Source organism: Rana temporaria, chromosome 3 (assembly GCF_905171775.1).
Source record: "Rana temporaria chromosome 3, aRanTem1.1, whole genome shotgun sequence".
In the NCBI taxonomy this organism is placed as follows: domain Eukaryota; kingdom Metazoa; phylum Chordata; class Amphibia; order Anura; family Ranidae; genus Rana; species Rana temporaria.
Window position 1 is genome coordinate 428,352,621 of NC_053491.1, and position 19,190 is coordinate 428,371,810.

The 19,190-nt window shown below is 44.8% G+C and overlaps 1 protein-coding gene across 1 annotated transcript in view; it reads left to right on the top strand.

Annotated features, from left to right (window-relative positions):
* LOC120933214 (perlucin-like protein) overlaps window positions 1-19,190 on the top strand; it is a 46,896-nt gene that overhangs the window by 26,336 nt on the left and 1,370 nt on the right. Inside the window, exon 6 of the mRNA XM_040346298.1 lies at window positions 17,727-17,836. Within this exon, the coding sequence (XP_040202232.1) occupies window positions 17,727-17,836 (110 nt within the window). The remainder of the gene's footprint in view (window positions 1-17,726; window positions 17,837-19,190) is intronic.

A 19,190-nucleotide genomic window follows, 5' to 3' on the forward strand; every position in this document is an offset into this window, starting at 1 on the left:
CTTTCGTCTGGGCTGCCAAACACAACTAGACCCTTTGTGGCAGGGACAGATTTCTAAAGTGTTATAGAAAGTGTATTGCAGCGATTGGTGGGCTTGGTAAAGTGAAATGAAATCCGGGGACATATTTTTTTTTTACTAATAATGGCGGCAATCAGCGACTCCCTTACCTGTCGCCACCGCCGCTTGCCTCACAGCCTGTCAAGTCTCACTCTCTGGGCCCCCGGCTACTACTGGGTGGGGAGCAGAGGAAGATCACTCCACCAGGGAAGGCAAGCAGATAAGCAGGCAGGCGGCTGGCCAGGACTTGAGCCAAGGCAGAAGAACATGCGAGCGGAGCGGAAGGGGCATGCACCCGAAACTGAAGAAATATTCCCTCCGCTCCAATCAGCACATGATCATCAGAGAGGGGCACAGATAATGTCAAAAATACACCCCCCTAAGCTAGTAGGAGTGGGGGTGTGTAATTCAGATTTTTTTTTTTATTCTGCACTGACTGTTTGAAATTGCCCCAGTCCCTGTTCAAATCCAATCCGGGGACAAAACCGGGGACAGTGTCCTCAATCCAGGGACTGTCCCCGGAAACTGGGGATGTCTGGTCACCCTATGGTAAAGGTGGGTGTTTCATCATATTACGACACACCTTTTTTTTTATCACACGTTGAAACATTAGCCTAATTTGTGTCTCTCAGCATTTGATTACGTGACGCTCGGAGCTCTGTCAAATCGCATGCCAAATCAGAGCCCATTGCCGGTGTTCTGCTGAATAAGTTCCCCCCGGCAGATAAGGACCCCCCTGTACTGCACAGGCACGGCGCTTGCGCAGTACAAACTCAACGGAGCCTCAAAAAAATAGCCGAAGATGTAGAGCTGAGAGTCAGCTCTACACGGTGCTTGCGCACTGACTATGACACATTCCGCACGCTCCCGATGCTAGTGCTACTCTACAAGGGGCGGGGGTGATTTTTAGCAATAAAGTACACGTCTTAGCGGGGCGTGTTAGAACAAATGATGGGCGGGTTTTGCACTGTTGATGGTCGGGTTTTGCAATGAGCCCCGCTAAGACGTGTACTTTATTGCTAAAAATCACCCTCGCCCCTTGCAGAGTAGCACTAGCATCCAGAGCATGCGGCATGTGTCATAGTCAGTGCGCAAGCGCGGTGTAGAGCTGACTCTCATAGCTGACTCTTATATACACTATAAGATTGTAACAGACCTGGGACATCTTTGGGCACTCCAAAGAGAATAGTAATGTGACACACAATTCTTGTCTGAATAATGAGTCTGGATTTCAGGTGGACTGAAACCCAGACACATGATTCAAAACTTGCTAATACTGATGAGTGAACTCGGTATTGTTATCACCGCAAACAAATGTGATAAAATCAAAATAGCATCGACTGCATAAGGTTTCCAATAACCGTTCCTATAGTTGAATGGATATTGCTCTGAAGGGTTAACAGTGCGTGTTTAATCACCAGAAAGTGAATGTCAGTGCAATCAAACCAACACAGCCTAGGATGGCTATTAAGCACTACAAATGGATTCAGACCCGCTTCAGTGTGATGATACCACACAGCCTCGTTGAATAATATGCAATGCAGTTACTTCAGATCCGCTCCACACAAATTACGGCAGGATGTGAAATATATGAGGGAGAGAAAGAAACACACAATAGTGTAATGCTGCAAAGCTCCAAAGCAGAATCAGAGGCGCTGTGCGCTGATACACTCACGATTTTCCCCCTCTTTGTGAAAGCCGCTCAGTAACGAATTGTAGAGATCCTCACTCTGGAACTTCTGACAGGTCTCGTATGGCAGGCTCCTCCCCCACGCGTATCGTCACTAGCCACGTGACTTAATCATGGGTAATGTCCATTAGCGCATATGTACATTATTTACATTGTTTATGGTTTGGTCACCTTTTTTCACATACTGCAGCTTTTTACATTTGATTATTAATTGTGTGGTGTAATTTTGGATCTAGTAGCGCTGTAGTTTATATATTATTAATGATTCAAAACCCGTACTGTCCTGGGTGAATCCCGGACAGGGGGCAACCTTATCCTCAGTGTGTGCTGCACAGCGTGCTCACACAATTTGGGTTGTGGTCCAAGGCTCCAGGATAGTGTCCCTCTGCTTCCGGGTAAAGCTGTCCCTCTCTCTCTGCTTGCACTAAGCGCAGGTGGAATATTGTGTGCACAGTCCTTGTCCCCCCACAGAACGAGAACGTTCTTCCTTCTTGCAGCAGGGGAAATCACTAAAGCCCCTCCCCTTTACTGTCTTTACAATGGGAGTTGTTTTTCAGCCAGTCTGTAGTAAAACTCAGATCCTCGTGCAAACTACACTTTCCACAATCCTCTACATCAGGGGTCCTCAAACTTTTTAAACAGGGGGCCAGTTCACAGTCCCTCAGATGGTTGGGGGGCGGACTATAGTTTGAAAAAAAATATGAACGATTTCCTATGCACATTGCACATATCTTATTTGTAGTGCACAAAAAACAGGAAAACACAATACAATATTTTAAATAAAGAACACTTTTAATCAACATAAACTTAGTATTTCACAGAATCCCCTCATCAGAGATTCCCCTCTGCATCACAGAGCCCCCAATTCATAGACTCTTCTCCATCACAGCGCCCCCCCCCCATCATAGACTCCTCCCCATCACAGAGCACCCCATCTAGACTCCTCTCCATCACAGAGCCCCCGTCATAGTCTCCTCCTCATCACAGAGCCCCCATCATAGACTCCTCTCCATCACAGAGTGCCCCATCATAGACTCCTCTCCTTTACAAATCCTTTCAATCACACATCCTCCCCATCACAGATTCCTCTCCGTCACAAATCCCCCCCATCACAGATTTCCTCTTCATCACAGAGCCCCCCCATAATAGACCCCTCTCTAACACAGATCCCCCCATCACAGACTCCTCCCCATCACAGAGTGCCCCATCATAGACTCCTCTCCTTTACAAATTGTTTCAATCACACATCCTCCCCATCGCAGATTCCTCTCTGTCACAAATCCCCCCATCACAGACTCCTCTTCATCACAGAGCCCCTCCATAATAGACCCCTCTCTAACACAGATCCCCCCATCACAGACTCCTTTCCATCACAGATCCCCCCATCACAGACTCCTTTCCATCACAGAGCCCCACATCACAGATCCCCATCACAGATTCCTCTTCATCACAGAGCCCCACATAACAGACTCCTCTCCATCACAGAGCCCTACATCATAGACTTCTCTCCATTACAGATCCCTCCATCACAGATTCCTCTCCATCACAGAGCCCCACATCACAAAGCCCTCCATCATAGACTCCTCTCCATTACAGATCCCTCCATCATAGACCCCTCTCCATCACAGATCCCCCCCCCCCATCACAGACTCCTCTCCATCAGAGCCCCACATCACAGACTTCTCTCCATCACAGAGCACCCCCATCATTGACTCCTCTCCATTACAGATCCCTCCATCATAGACCCCTCTCCATCACAGATCCCCCATCACAGACTCCTCTCCATCACAGAGCCCTCTCCATCACAGATCCCCCCCATCACAGAGCCCTCTCCATCACAGACACCCCCCATCACATATCCCCCATCACAGAGCTCCCCATCACAGATCCCCCCCCATCACAAAGCCCCTAAATCACAGATACCCCATCACAGACTCCTACCCCATCACAAAACCCCCCATCACAGATCCTCCATCGATATTATAGATGGCCCCTTCCATAAGATTGCAGAACTCCACCTCCCATACCTTATTCACACAAGACGCAAAGCATGACAGGTCCGGACAAAGAGCGGGACATTAAGTGAAAGGCAGGTGATTGATTGCTGGGACTGCCCCACTGCCTAGTAACCAATCACCCGATTCCTAACTTGAAAAGCCCCACCCTTTTTCCAGACCTGTCATGCTTTGTGTATTGTGTGAATAATGTAGAAGAGGGGAGGTTGGGAGTGCTGTGATCTTATGGAAGGGGCAGTCTGCGGGCCGCATATCAGCAATATATAACAGCCTTGTGACCTCTATCAGTGTCTGGTTAAAGCTTGTAGGAGAAGTTTTCATTCTACTCTGAGACCTCGTACACACGACCAAGGAACTCGTCGTAAAAGACACATAGTTTTCCTCGACGAGTTCCTTGTCAGGCTTGTCGAGAATCTTGACAAGCTTTCTTTGCGTACACACTGTCAAGACAAAATCTCATCGTTCTCAAATGCGGTGATGTTCAACACGTACGATGGCACTATAAAGGGGAAGTTCAATTCCATTGGCGCCACCCTTGGGGCTGCTTTTGCTAATCTCGTGTTGCCGCGTGTTAGTAAAAGTTTGGTGAGTGACGATTCGCGCTTTTCAGTCTTCGTGCTTTCAGATCATTTTCTGCGGTTCAGTTTGTGCTTGTGGGTTCGTATCTTGTCTTTCAGGGCGTGTGGTCAGGTCGTATTTTTTTTTCAGTGCGTTCCTGTCTGCTTGTTTCTGGTTTTCAGGTTGTTCTTCATAGGACTTGCTGTTCTTCAGTGCTTTCTGTTTAGTGCGTTTGTTCTGATTAGTCGTTCGTTTCTAGCCATGTTGCAGGCACCTGCTCGTCGTCGAGTTCGTGTTGTGCAGTCAGTGTGTGTTGGTCTTCTTGTTTTAGACCTAGACAAGTCCATGAACAGGGTGAGGAGGCGTTCATGGACCAAGAATTGGTTGCTCCGTAGGATCCAATTTTCTCATATGTCTCTGCTGCGGGAGATCCAGGAGAATAATCCTGATAATTACAGGAGTTTCCTTAGGATGTCTGACCCCGTTTTTCAGCACCTCTTGGCTTTGGTGTCGCCATATATCACCAGGCAGGACACCGTTATGCGGGTAGCCATCAGCGCTGAGCAGAGGCTAGTTGCCACGTTACGCTATCTGGCAACTGGGAGAAGCCTGCAGGACTTGAAGTTCACGACGGGCATCTCCCCCAAGGCTCTGGGCCTCATAATCCCGGAAACCTGTTCTGCTATAATACAGGTTCTGCAGGACGACTATATGAGGGTAAGTTTTCTCCTTTAATATCACATTCAATGTATTTAATGTATGCTAATGTATTGTGTTTCGTTCATCCTTCCCTAATTACCATGATTGTAATATGCTGTGAATGTCCCCTTTGCCCCCATGCATGCTGTAAGCTTTTAATGCCCCTTTTTTGGCCTACATGCATATTTCCCTTCACTTACCTCTCCAGCATGCTCTCCTGGGCCCAAACACACCTAGCCTAGTCACTTCCCAATGTATTTTGTAAGATCTATTGTAATGTTTTATCCCCCCCCCCCCCCTAAAATGTGTTTCACAGTATAGCTTCACCTTTTTTTTTTTTTTGAGGTCCCAAACTCATCTAGCCCCCCCCCTAAAATGTGTTTCCAAGTATAGCTTCACCTATTTTTTTTAAGGTCCCAAACTCATCTAGACCCCCCCCTAAAATTTTTACAATGGTCCATCCGAGGGGGTGAGGAATGTGATAATTGGGCCTTATATTTTTGTGTTTAAATGCTCCTTAAAATAAATGTTAGAATGATGTTGGCCAATAATGTTTTTTTATAATCTACTTGCAATGTTATGTGCAAAAGTAAATTGTTTTGTTTTTCTTGTTTGATTCCACAGCTTCTGTCCACGCCACAGGAATGGCAGACTGTGGCATTGGAGTTTGCTACGCGATGGAACTTCCCCGACTGCGGTGGAGCCATTGACGGGAAGCACGTCCGCTTCGTGCCACCACCCCGTTCTGGTTCCCAATTCTACAATTACAAGGGGTTTAATAGGATTGTGCTGATGGCGGTGGTATCAGCACAGTACGAATTCCTCTATGTGGAAGTGGGGAAGAATGGCCGGATGTCAGATGGGGGAGCCTTCAGGCAGACGGAGTTTGCGCTTCGTCTCCAGAGTGATGATCTTGCATTGCCACCGGATGCAGAGAATGTGGAAAGACTCCCCTTCGTGTTTCTGGCTGATGAAGCCTTTGGACTGGGAAAGCATCTCATGAGGCCATTCCCCCAGTGGACCCTCACCCCAGAGAGGAGGGTGTTCAACTACCGGCTGGCCAGACCCCGAAGAGTTGTGGAGAACGCCTTCGGGATAATGGCCAGCCGGTTCCGCCTGTTTTTAACCTCAATGCATATGGCGGAATATAAATGGAACTATATTATTTTTTGTTGCTGTATTCTCCATAATTTCCTAAGGAGACAGTCTCCTACCTATATGGCCACAGTTGGGCCCGAGGCCGGACATACCTCAGGTGCAATTGCCTTGCCGGGCCTAGAACATGCCCGTACTGGCTTGCCCCCCAAAGTGCCCATGCAGTCCGGGATAAGCACGTTGAATATTTCACGGGTAGAGGGGCCATTCCTATGCCAGCCAATCTGTAATTTATTATTTTGAGCCAAATCCTAAAAAAATCTTTTAAAATTCCATTTTTGATGTCTATGTTTATTTTAGCTGTCTCATAGTATTTCCTAGTGTACTACTTGTAGTGTCAAGTGTCTTTTCTTTATAAACTAACAACCATTTCACAGGTAACACCAAAACTAAACACATCATAATTTCTAGGGTATTTAAGAAAAACAAGACACACTTTCTTGTTGGTTTGACCAAATTTTTACTTGGTGCATATTTACACACATGGGGCCATATTCTCATAGAAGTTACGATGGAGTATCTCAGGATACTCCATCGTATCTCCCTTTTTTGGCCCGTGTATCTATGCGACTGATTCTTAGAATCATTTTCGCATAGATACACTTAAGATCCGCCATCTGTAAGTCACTTACACTGGCGGATCTTAAATGTAATGACGCCGGCCGCCGCTAGATGGCATTTACGTGAAGGACTCATTTGCGTATGCAAATGATCCTTCTACGCCGATTCCCGAACGAGTTTGCGTCGCGTAACCGTCGCTAACGTCGTTTGCGTAAGCGGAAACTTACTCCTGCTATATGAGGAGTAAGTTTCCGCAAGTCCCACGTAGGCCATGTTACGGATGGCGTCGGGTCCGCATCGTGTTTTTTCGTCGGGTACGTCGTTTCCGTAAGTCGTTCTTGAATACGACTTTACGTCAATGACGCACACGTCGGCGTCATTGACGTTTTCCGCCGAGAACTGGAGCATGCGCACTGGGCTTTTTGAAGCCCGGCGCATGTGCAGTTCATTAGAATCGGGGGCGCGCTTAATTTGAATACAAGCCGCCCCCTTGGAGATCCGCCAGGCTACGCCGGGGCATTTACACTCCGCCATCCCAACTTACGGAGCAAGTGTTTGGGGAATACAACACTTGCTCCTGTAAGTTGGGACAGCGGAGTGTAAGTGCCTTAAGCGCAGCCCGCGGATTTTTAGAGAGAATATGGGCCACGGTCTTTCTCAAATATTTGTGGTGTTTAATATATATTTTTTTTTTCATTCGGTTTTTATTATTTGCCAAAAATTATTAACAAAAATAAAAACATAATATTACATAGCACAAAATATAACAATGTCTAGGCAATAACTCAGACATTGTATTTTTTTTTTTAATTGTCTACCTGCCCATAGTAAGATGGGGTGTTGTCACCCCTGGACAAGCCAAAATTGGAAGATGCACACAGTCTTTTTAGGGTTAAAAATGGTTATTTCCCTCCTGACCCCTATTGTCAACATGTGCTATCTACCATCATGGGTGATCAATGGACCTGTTTTGTGGGTGCAACCTCTTCTTCCTTTCACCTATTTGAGTTGTGAGGAAGGGGTTGCACCCACAAAACACATACATGGATATCCCGAGATGGCAGATAGCACATGTTGACCCACTGTGTGCATCTTCAAATTTTGGCTTGTTAGAAAAAGTAAGTAAAATTGGGAACAAAAAAAATGGGATTTTTTAGTTTCCCCCCAAGTCCTCATCTATGTCCTTCAAGCTTTTCTCAATAAAGGCCATTTTTTGTTTGATGACATACATCTCCCTACTGCATGCCTTTATTTGGAGGAGTAGATTTTGGGTCTTGGAATGGGAGGACCGAGGCCTTTCTTCTGCCACATAATCATGCCCTAAAAAAAAAAAAAGGTATTACAAATCTGCAGGCCTACATCTCGTATTACCTGAAGCTGTGGTGACAGATACTGACCTGTTGTAGTAATTCCAACCACTTCTCCTTCCTCCACATCCTGAGATCTGGGTGGGCGATGAGGTGTGGGCTCTTTGCGAGGAGGGCGGTGAGGTGTGGGCTCCTTGCGAGGAGGGTGGTGAGGTGAGGGCTCCTTGCGAGGTGGGCGCTGAGGTGAGGGGTCCTGGTGAGGTCTGTGTTTTCCTGGCTCGGAGAAGTGGTATCCTCCCAGTCTTCTATCCCCTATGAGAATAAAACAAAAAGTTTACTTAGCACACACATATTTGAGGGCAAAACTAGGAATATTAAATATTGCTTGGAAGTGGGGTACAAGTGTCTGTTTGGGCAGTTACAAGCAGAAGACATGTTTTTTGGCAAACAATATTCTTGAATACTCACCTTTTTGGGACACGTTTCACACATGTAGACACCCCAAAAATGCACAGGAGCACCTGTGGAGCTCACCCTAAAAAGGTTGTTCTGGTGGCCCACTAGTGCTCTTGAGTGCAGATGTGTATACAGCTGCTGAGTGCCCTCTCCTTTAGACTGAGGTAATTTGGATTTGAATTCTAGTTACAAACACATCAGCTAGACACCTATTTAAACATATTTTTGGAATATAATCAAGCCTATATGAATTTATAAATTGGATGGTATCCTGCACTTAGGAAAATAATAATAAAGAGGTCTAGACTGCAGCCCCCCCCCCCCCTGCTAGAGTCCCCCTACGGGGGATACTAAAGTGGAAAAGATTGGAGGATGGGGGTGGTGGCGCTGCCTACCCTTCCACCTAGGAAGGGATGCGGAGGGGAAATGGGACCCTCAAGATGATAAAGGTTATAATAACTGCAATTACCAATATGTGTTAGTAGATAAATGTTGTGCTCAACAGTGTATTAAAAGAATATATGCGATAAGCACTTCCATAAGCAGTGTGAGCAATATCATGTGCCTGTGCCGTATATATTATCAGCTGTCACCAACCAATATGGTAACAGGTGTGTAATCTGTGCACACCGTGCAATACTCTGTGTACAATATAAGAAATGTAATAAATAGTGTATGTATATAAAAAATATATATCATATAGTGCCCTAATACCAGCAAGAGCAGTACCAATAAAATCTCCAGGTAACCTAAAGTTGGTTGAAAAAACAACAAAAAAAACAATCCCAAAAAAAGGAGGAAGAAAAATCCTGAAAAAAGATTATGTATCTGTATATATATATGCATAAGTGTACACATAAAGTTAGAAATAGAAATAATAATCAAAAAAATATAATCAAAAAAATTGATAAGTGAAAGTCCGTCACAAAACATGATTAAAGTCCCATACACATTTAAATCTTGAAATTCCTGTGATTTATAAGGTGCAGAGATCCGTAGTGAAGAGTGATCCTATATTATGATACGTGCTTCCGAGGTGATTCCAGTGCTCCCCCACAAGGGTCCCCACTCACCAGATAGACTCACCCCTCCAGGGGTATACAGCATGTAATTCCAATTTGCTGCTGCAATCGTCCACTTCTCACGTCAGCTGTTATGCAAACGGGAACAGGTGCTTACACAGTGTGGGTAGCTACGTAGGGTCCAATATCCTCAGAGAGGAAAGGAAAAAAGACTTCCATGGTGTAGTATAAAATAGTTTTTAATTGTACTCACACCAAGTATACAAAGGTATACAAAGTATACAAAGGTAATGAAAAAAATATATATAAAAAAATTGGTCAGTACAAAGTGTGTTTCCAACCAATCGCCAAATAGATAAGTAAACAAATTTGTAAAAAAGTAAAAATAAACCTAAAAACCGGGCGCTATACACTCGCCAATGCTGGGAACTGCAGCATGCACTCCAACAGCGTTCCAGCTGGCGGTACCCGGATGTAACGTGCGTGTGTGCGTAACTCCGCCTTGCGCGTTTCGTCATCAACGTCTTCAAAGGCGGTGTTACACACTACACGCTTGCATCCTAAAAAGAGAGCATCATCACGAACCGCCCGCCCACTCCCCAGGAATAGGCCAATCAATGCACAGGGATTACGATAGCCTCCCCGCTTACCATCGGAACAGGCTAGTGGTAGGTGGTGGGGTAACCCTTGGGACGTTACAATAAGGATACGTGATAACGCTCTTTACACACGTCACATAATGATCCCCTTCAATATTGTTCTATTGGCAAACAAAAATATAAATAGTAATAAAAAAACAAATGAAAAATGAATGATGAATGAATATACATGCCTATAGCTAACATCTATAGGCGTGTATCCACAGACCAGACTTTACCATGGATTATGTATAATGAATGAAAGAGCAGAGCCTCCTGTGGCGAAAAGTTAAACTGACGGGCAGTAGCAGCAAACCCAGCTATTACCCAGTAAAGATCAAATTCTACACTAACGAGAGTTAAAGTGTAATAGTTCCCTGCTATTCTCCCTCGGGAGCCATATTTCAGCATATCCTACTGAGAAGGAGAAGGTGACATCAAGAAAAAACACACAAAAAAAGAAACAATTAATAGACCACAAAATTAGAAAATAATAGAGAATGGAAATTGCCAAATGTGATGACAGGGGAAAAAAGGGTTAGAAATCTCACACCCTAAAAGTTAGATAGGGGAGGGAATGGGTTGGCCTGCCATATTGTATGTGGTTGTCCTTACCCACACAACGATGCATGTATTAATATCAATAAGGACCATACATATGAACCTGGGTGAATAATATCAAACTAGTGGATATTCCATCACCCTCCATAGCTTGTGGGAGTGGTTAAACACCCCCCGATATTAGGGATTTGATAAAAAGCAGTTCAAATCTATATCCACATTGAGTCCGTGGGGTACCAAAGAGCCCAGCCGGTATATCCAGCTAGTCAGATCCGATTTTGCAGACGGAAGAATGTCCTATTTTTTCTTCCGTCTGCGGATCGGATGAACACGGACACACGGTCCGTGTTCATCTGATCCCTCCATAGGGGAGAGCGGAGAAAAGACAGGGCGGTCCCCGCACAGTGTGCGGAGACTGCCCTGTCATCCGACGGCTCAGCAGGGATATATACGGAGCAATCCCCGCTGAGCTTACGGACACACGGAGGCGGATCATTACAAAAGGGCCCTAACTATGTCGATCCCAAAAAAAAAAAATCCCGTGGGGTATGTCGATCCCATAAAAAATTAATCCTGTGGGGTCTCGTTAATGAACCTCATCAAAATGACGAGACAAGTTATGCTTTGGGAATCCTTTTTTGATGTTATTGATATGTTCTCGAATGCGAACACAAAGTGGTCGAGTGGTTCTACCCACATATTGGAGGTGGCACGGGCATTCTATGATATATGTAACATGGGTGGTGTTGCATGTTATAAGTTCTCTAATTTTATACTCTTTATGGTCGGTCCTTGATTTGAAACTAACTTTTCTGCAGGGTTGTTTTTTGCTTACCCTACATGCCAAACATCTTTGACATTTGTAGAAACCCTTTAGTTCGGGACAAATGCTAACGGTTTTGGGTGGGTCAATTACATTGTGTACAAGATGGTGTCGCAGCGATGGGGCCCATCTGTAAATGAAGGTGGGTTTATTAGGCAATATTTTTGTGAGAGCAAGATCTTATTTCAGGATTGGCCAGTACTTTTTGACTATATATTCAAACTCTTTATACTGTGTGTTGAATCCAGTGATAAAAGCCACACCTTGTTTCTTGTTTGTTTCTTTATTTTTCTGTACCAGCAAGTTCTCTCTGTCCGTGTTAGAGATTTCTTCTTTCAGTTTGAACAAGGCCTCTGCGGTATACTCCTTTTCCTTAAATCTGTCAATGATCACATCTGCTTGTTTTTTAAAATCCTCTGCTGAATTGCAGTTTTTACCCAGCCTCAATAGTTGCCCCTTAGGTATTTTTGCCTTCCATTTGGGGTGGTGGCAACTAGAGATCTGTGACCTTGAAGAAAGTTCTAGTATGTAAAGAGGTTCCGTTCTTATAGATTTCTAGGTCGAGATAATCTATATGTTCTGTGTCCCATTTCTCTGACCATATCTGTTGGTATCTAGTTCCCGCAGGAACTGTTGATAGGTGTCAGCTGTGCCATCCCAGAGTATTACAAGATCGTCAATGTATCTACGATACAGCTTAATTTGTGGGATATTTTTGTGAAAGTCCGTCACACTATTTATTACATTTCTTATATTGTACACATGGTATTGCACGGTGTGCACAGATTACACACCTGTTACCATATTGGTTGGTGACAGCTGATAATATATACGGCACAGGCACATGATATTGCTCATACTGCTTATGGAAGTGCTTATCACATATATTCTTTTAATACACTGTTGAGCACAAAATGTATCTACTAAAACATATTGGTAATTGCAGTTATTATCACCTTTATCATCTTGAGGGTCCCATTTCCCCTCCGCATCCCTTCCTATATGAATTTAGTTAACCCTGTATCTTCAGAAAACATTGTATGTAGTGGACGAACGGATGTGTCTGAAACGACCGTTTTTTTCTAAGGTCCTATATGCAAAAGCATCAACATGGAGCAACATGCAAGTTCCGAAAAACAATAATAATAGGGACACAGGAGAACCACTTACTTTTTTCAAGCATTCTCTTAATGCTCCTTAACTGTTCCGGCTCCCTGAGTTTGAGGTCTGACCACCTCTTTCTGAGCTGCTCCTTCGATCGTTTCACCCCAAAATGACGATCCAGACTTCTTTGCACTTTATCCATAATTTTGCCCTTCCTTAAATTAGGGTGGGTATAGGGCCCATGCTTGCCATCGTAATCAGACTTTTGTAAGATGTCCACCATTTCCGCGTAGGACATGTTAGATGCCTTGTATCTGCTCCGCGTTTCTGACGTTTTCTCATGAGGCTCTGGGCTTGTTGTGTCGTCAGATGAATTTATAATTACAGACACCTGCTCATCTGACTCCGCCACGTCGTAGTTTCTGGATGATCTAGGCCTAATTGGAGACACCTGTTCATCTGATCCCGCCATGTTGTCTTTTCTGGATGATCTAGGCCTCATTTCAGACACCTGCTAATCTGATTCCGCCATATCGTCGTTTTCTGAAGAAGTTGGCCTAATATCAGACACCTGCTGATCTGATTCCGCCATGTCGTTTGCGCGCCGAAAGAGAAGGGGCGGGGAAACATCGAGTAAGAACGTCATGGCCGGGCGACGTGTGCGGAGTGTCACGCATGCGTAGTGTATATAAAGCTTAACACACATGTGTCATATGTACGTTCGGTATGCGGAGGAAGGCGTTAGAGCGACGAACGTGTGAACGAAGGTATGATTTGAACTTGGGACATCAGTGGCCTATACTGCAAAGAGATTTAAGGGCTATATGGGGATAAAGATTACTAGAGTTTATAGACAGTGATTGACATTAGTATATTTGTCTTTGGTTTTGTCTTGCAGAAAATATGAATCCATTCAATGAAAAGGAGTTTCTGGGTGAATTGATAGACTAAGGGAGCTGCCTGTTCTTTGGGCGAAAAAAGACCCCATCCACAGGAATAAAGAACTAAGGACAGCAGCACTGAATAGCCTGCTCCCATTTGTGCACACTCGCATTCCCCATATAACAACTGAACAGCTGGACACTAAAATTGGGACCTTGAGAGGCACATACAGGGCTGCGCGTAACAAGGTCCTGGCTTCTCAGAGGTCTGGAGCAGCAGCAGGGAAGGTATATGTACCGAAGTTGTGGTACTACGGCAGAATGTCCTTTCTTGATGACCACCTTGAAACAAGGGATTCACGTTCCAGCCTCCCCCCCAGACAACCCTCCAGAAAAAGCAGCAGAAAAACCTCCAGCCTTCCCTCCAGCCAAGCCTCCAGCCTTCCCTGCAGCCAAGCTGATCCTTCTCAGGAGCAAGGTGAGCCTTCTCGGGAGCAAGAGGAGCCTTCCATCCTGGAGGAAGACCCGGATTTGGCTGTCTGGAGCCAGGTATAGTATTTTAAATGTATTTATTGTGGACAAAAAATGCTGTCTAATAGATGTTAATATGTAAAAAATATCTAATGTTTGATGTAAAAGTGTTTTCCATATCAATAGACAGTAGTGGCCCAAAAAGTTGGGGAGAAAAGAATGAAAACTGCTGGGGTCAGAATGATTGTCTTTTCTATTTATTTTCAATCAATTTGCAACAGCTGAAAATTGTGTGTGATTTTTGAACCCAAAACTCAAACTGTCCCTTTTTTTAAACACAGGAGGACATCAACCAGCATGAGGGTCTGGAAAGTGTCAGGCAGGAGGAGGCCAGGGTGAGTGGCACAGAGGAGGTGGCAGGAGTGAGTGGCACAGAGGTGGCAGGGCCAAGTGGCAGCACAAGGTTCCAGGTGCCTCCCATCCACCTTCCTACAAGAAGGGCCAGGAGGGATATGAGGGTGAGCGAGGCAGCACTGGCCCTGATTAGAGAGGCACAGGCCACCCTCCAGCAGCCTACCACCCCTGAAGAGAGCTATGGCACCCTCGTAATGGCCAAAATGAGCCAAATGACCGAGGACCAACGCCTCATATTTGAGCCACTAGTCATAAGTTTGCTGAATAAGGGGGTGAGAGGGCTACTTACTGAGGACACGGTCATTTGTAGCCACGGTCATCCTCCCCCACCTGCTTATTCTCAACCTCATCCTCCTCCTCCACCTTCTTCTCAACCTCCTTCTCCTCCACCTTCATCTCCTCCACCTGGCACGAGTACACCACCAGAGGCACAGCCTCCAGCCAAGTGGAGAAGGAAGGCTGCAGAGCAGGCAGCAAGGAAGTCTGCAGGGAAGGCTACCAGGAAGACCAGGAAGTGATGTCCCTGCTTCAAGGTGGTCTGACAGAAGGCAGCCTGCTGTAGTACCACAGACTTGGGACATTTATCTGACCTGCTGCTGTTCCTGACCTCTAGGAGTCCAGGACCAGATTGGGCTCCCTCCTGTATGTGCTTCTCAATGTCCCAATTTTAATGTCCACACACAGTTGCACAAATGGCAGCAGGTTCTTCAGTGCTGCCTTGTATTTATTTTATTTATATTCTTTACCAGAATAAATGGTAATTTTGTTTTACAGTTCATACTTGCCTATGTGTTTTTAATCAACCCAAAAATTTAGCTTGTGAGTAGGTAGGTTAACTTTAACCACTTAAGGACCGCCTCCTGCACATATACGTCAGCAGAATGGCACGGCTGGGCACAAGCACGTACAGGTACGTCCTCTTTAATTCCCCAGCTGTTGGGTCGCGGGCACGCGCCCGCAACCAGGTCCGAAGCTCCGTGACCGCGGGACCCGCGGACCTAATCGCCGCTGGAGTCCCGCGATCGGTCCCCGAAGCTGAAGAACGGGGAGAGCTGTGTGTAAAGACAGCTTCCCCGTTCTTCACTGTGGCGCCGTCATTGATCGTGTTATCCCTTTTATAGGGAAGCACAATCAATGATCTCACACCTACAGCCACACCCCCCTACAGTTAGAAACACAAATGAGGTCACACTTAAACCCTTCAGCGCCCCCTTGTGGTTAACTCCCAAACTGCAATTGTCATTTTCACAGTAAACAATGCATTTTTAATGCATTTTTTGCTGTGAAAATGACAATGGTCCCAAAATGTGTCAAAATTGTCAGAAATGTCCGCCATAATGTCGCAGTCACGAAAGAAATCGCTGATCGCAGCCATTAGTAGTAAAAAAAAAATAATTAATAAAAATGTAATAAAACTATCCCCTATTTTGTAAATGCTATAAATTTTGCGCAAACCAACCGATAAACGCTTATTGTGATTTTTTTTTACCAAAAATAGGTAGAAGAATACGTATCGGCCTAAACTGAGGAAAACATTTTTTTTTTATATATTTTGGGGGATATTTATTATAGCAAAAAGTAAAAAATATAGATTTTTCCAAAATTGTCGCTCTATTTTTGTTTATAGCGCAAAAAATAAAAACCGCAGAGGTGATCAAATACCACCAAAAGAAAGCTCTATTTGTGGGAAAAAAAGGATGCCAATTTTGTTTGGGAGCCACGTCGCACGACCTCGCAATTGTCAGTTAAAGCGACGCAGTGCCGAATCGCAAAAACTGGCCAGGTCCTTTAGCTGCCTAAAGTTCCTGGTCTTAAGTGGTTAAAAAACTACAAAAGGTCTAATTATAAAGGGACAGATCAGATAACACCAAACAATAATGTTACAATGGTGGTAACTTGACACAACAAATTTTAAAAATAAATCATGGAGATGACTAGAAACTAACTAAGAATTAAAAATGAAGATCTGTATTTGAAAAAAAAAAAATGTTTGGGGCTATATAAATGATTCAAAAATATTCATGAGATCAACATGAAAAATGTTACAAAAAGTTAGTCAGAACTCTGTGTGAATATCAGCAGCAAAAAAGATCATTATTGTTAATTTTTGGACCATTCTAAAGATGATTTAAATGCGCAGCATTTAAACGATGCAATAATTTTTGCAGCGCGACGAATGTGCTGACCCCATTACGAACGCTACTTTTACCGAAGGTGCGCTCCCGTCTCATAATTTATTCTGAGCATGCGCGGGTTTTTTAAGCATACACACGAACGTGTTTCTCATCGTAAACCAGCCCGATGAGAAACACGACAAGGAAATTGAGACTCCCGACGAGGAAAAAGAGAACTTGTTCTCTTTTTTTCTCGTCGAGTTCCACGTCAGTTTTCTTGACAAAAGACATACACACGACCGTTTTCCTCTGCAAAAAAGCTCTGCCACCAAGTTTCTTGATGGATTCTGTCGAGGAAAACGGTTGTGTGTACGAGGCCTGACCGTCTATGAGGCTGCATGACCCTTGACCCTCTGTCTGGACAGTGCTGATTGGCCCTGTGCTGATCACATGCACTCTCCCAATAAAAAAAAAAACTCTCTAGCAATACACACCAAACTGAGCATGTGCATAGTAACTCCAAAGGCTCTGTGCTATCAGGAGATGGATTGGGGACAGTGGAAAGGGAGGATCAAATAAGACATGATCAAACATACTTTTTAAACAATGTGCAGGATTAACCCCTTAGGCCGCGTACACACGGTCGGTCCAAAGCGATGAGAATGGTCCGACAGACCGTTTTCATCGGTTCACCGCTGCAGTGGCCTGATGGTCTGATGTGTGTACACACCATCGTTCCAAAAACCGATCGGGTCAGAACGCGGTGACGTAAAACACACAGCATGCTGAAAAAAACAAAGTTCAATGCTTCCAAGCATGTGTCGACTTGATTCTGAGCATGCACAGGTTTTGAACCAATGCTTTTCTGTACTAACCATCGGTTTGGACCAATCGGGCAGCGGTCCATCGGTTCGATTTTGAAGCATGTTTTAAAATTTTGGACCAAAGGAAAACAGACTGATGGGCTATACACATGATTGGTTTGGGCCGATGAAACTGAACCTCGGTCCATTCTCATCGGTTTTGTCTGACCGTGTGTACGGGGCCTAAGGTTCCACAGTGAGTACAACAAGCATGCTTTACTGCATTATACACACTGATTGTTCTGTTGTGGGTATAGTAGCACTTTAATAGGTCCTTTGGTTTTACATTGAGTGTCTTATTACGCTTACTTTTAGTTTTTTCTTTCTACTTTCATAGAAATTCTTACTGGATAAATATAATAAAAAAAATAATATTTGGATTGGTCTGACAGATGAGCGCAAAGAAGGTACATTTCAGTGGATTGATGGCACAGAGTTATCATACACGTAAGTCATGTGCAAATTCTGTAATTACAGTGCCTTGCGAAAGTATTCGGCCCCCTTGAACTTTGCGACCTTTTGCCACATTTCAGGCTTCAAACATAAAGATATAAAACTGTATTTTTTTTTGAAGAATCAACAACAAGTGGGACACAATCATGAAGTGGAACAAAATTTATTGGATATTTCAAACTTTTTTAACAAATAAAAAACTGAAAAATTGGGCGTGCAAAATTATTCAGCCCCTTTACTTTCAGTTTAGCAAACTCTCTCCAGAAGTTCAGTGAGGATCTCTGAATGATCCAATGTTGACCTAAATGACTAATGATGATAAATAGAATCCACCTGTGTGTAATCAAGTCTCCGTATAAATGCACATGTCCGCGGACCAGTTTCCGCGGACATGTCCGACCGTGTGTAGGGCCTAGCGGACAGTTTTCCGGGCCTAGCAGACAGGTTTCCAGCGGACAAAAGTTTCTTGGCATGCTAAGAAACTTGTCCGGTGGAAACCTGTCCGTCGGACGTGTCCGATGGTTAGTACACCTAACCATCTGACCGAAATCCCCCGCATGCGTCAAAGTGATTCGACGCATGCGTGGAAGCATTGAACTTCCTGGTTCACGCACATCGCCGCGTCATCGTCGCCACGTCACCGCGTTTTCTGTCCGTGGGGAATTTGGTCTGATGGTGTGTACACACATCAGACCAAATACTCCCAGCAGACATGTCCGATGAAAACGGTCCGCGGAGTGGACAAATCATCCACAAATTTTCCACACAGGCTGGAGTCAGGAATTGGTCCTTGCAACCTTGTTTTGTATTTTATTATGGGAGTTGAACATGGATGGGGATAGGGTTATTATTTGATGTCCACTTGATCAGCACAGAAAGAATTCTTCAGGGACACAAATATATATATATATATATATACACACACACAGTATATGCACTTCTCTTCTACCTCCAGCACAATCTTGCTTGTAGAACTACATCTCCCAGGACAAGCTAGCACTGAATAGATGATCCAACACAGACTCAGTCAGATCCAGAGCAAGTGTCCTTTGCAGGCAGGGACCACGGGCCCCTTTGGTAGTGTAGCAGAAAAGGGGTCTTGGTGCTTAGCTGTCCTATCTGTGGCTACTGGTCCCAGTTCCACCTCTTCAGGTACTGCCAACCCAAGGGGAAAGCCGAGAACGGCTCGGCAGCTTTCTCCCCCTACACACGGCCGGTTTTCCTGGCAGGAAAACTGCCATAAGAGCTTTGGCCTGGAAACCGGGGGGTGGATTCAGGTAGGGGCGTGCACTACTACGGAGGCGCAGCGTACCGTTTTTACGCTACGCCTCCGTAAATTACGTGCGCT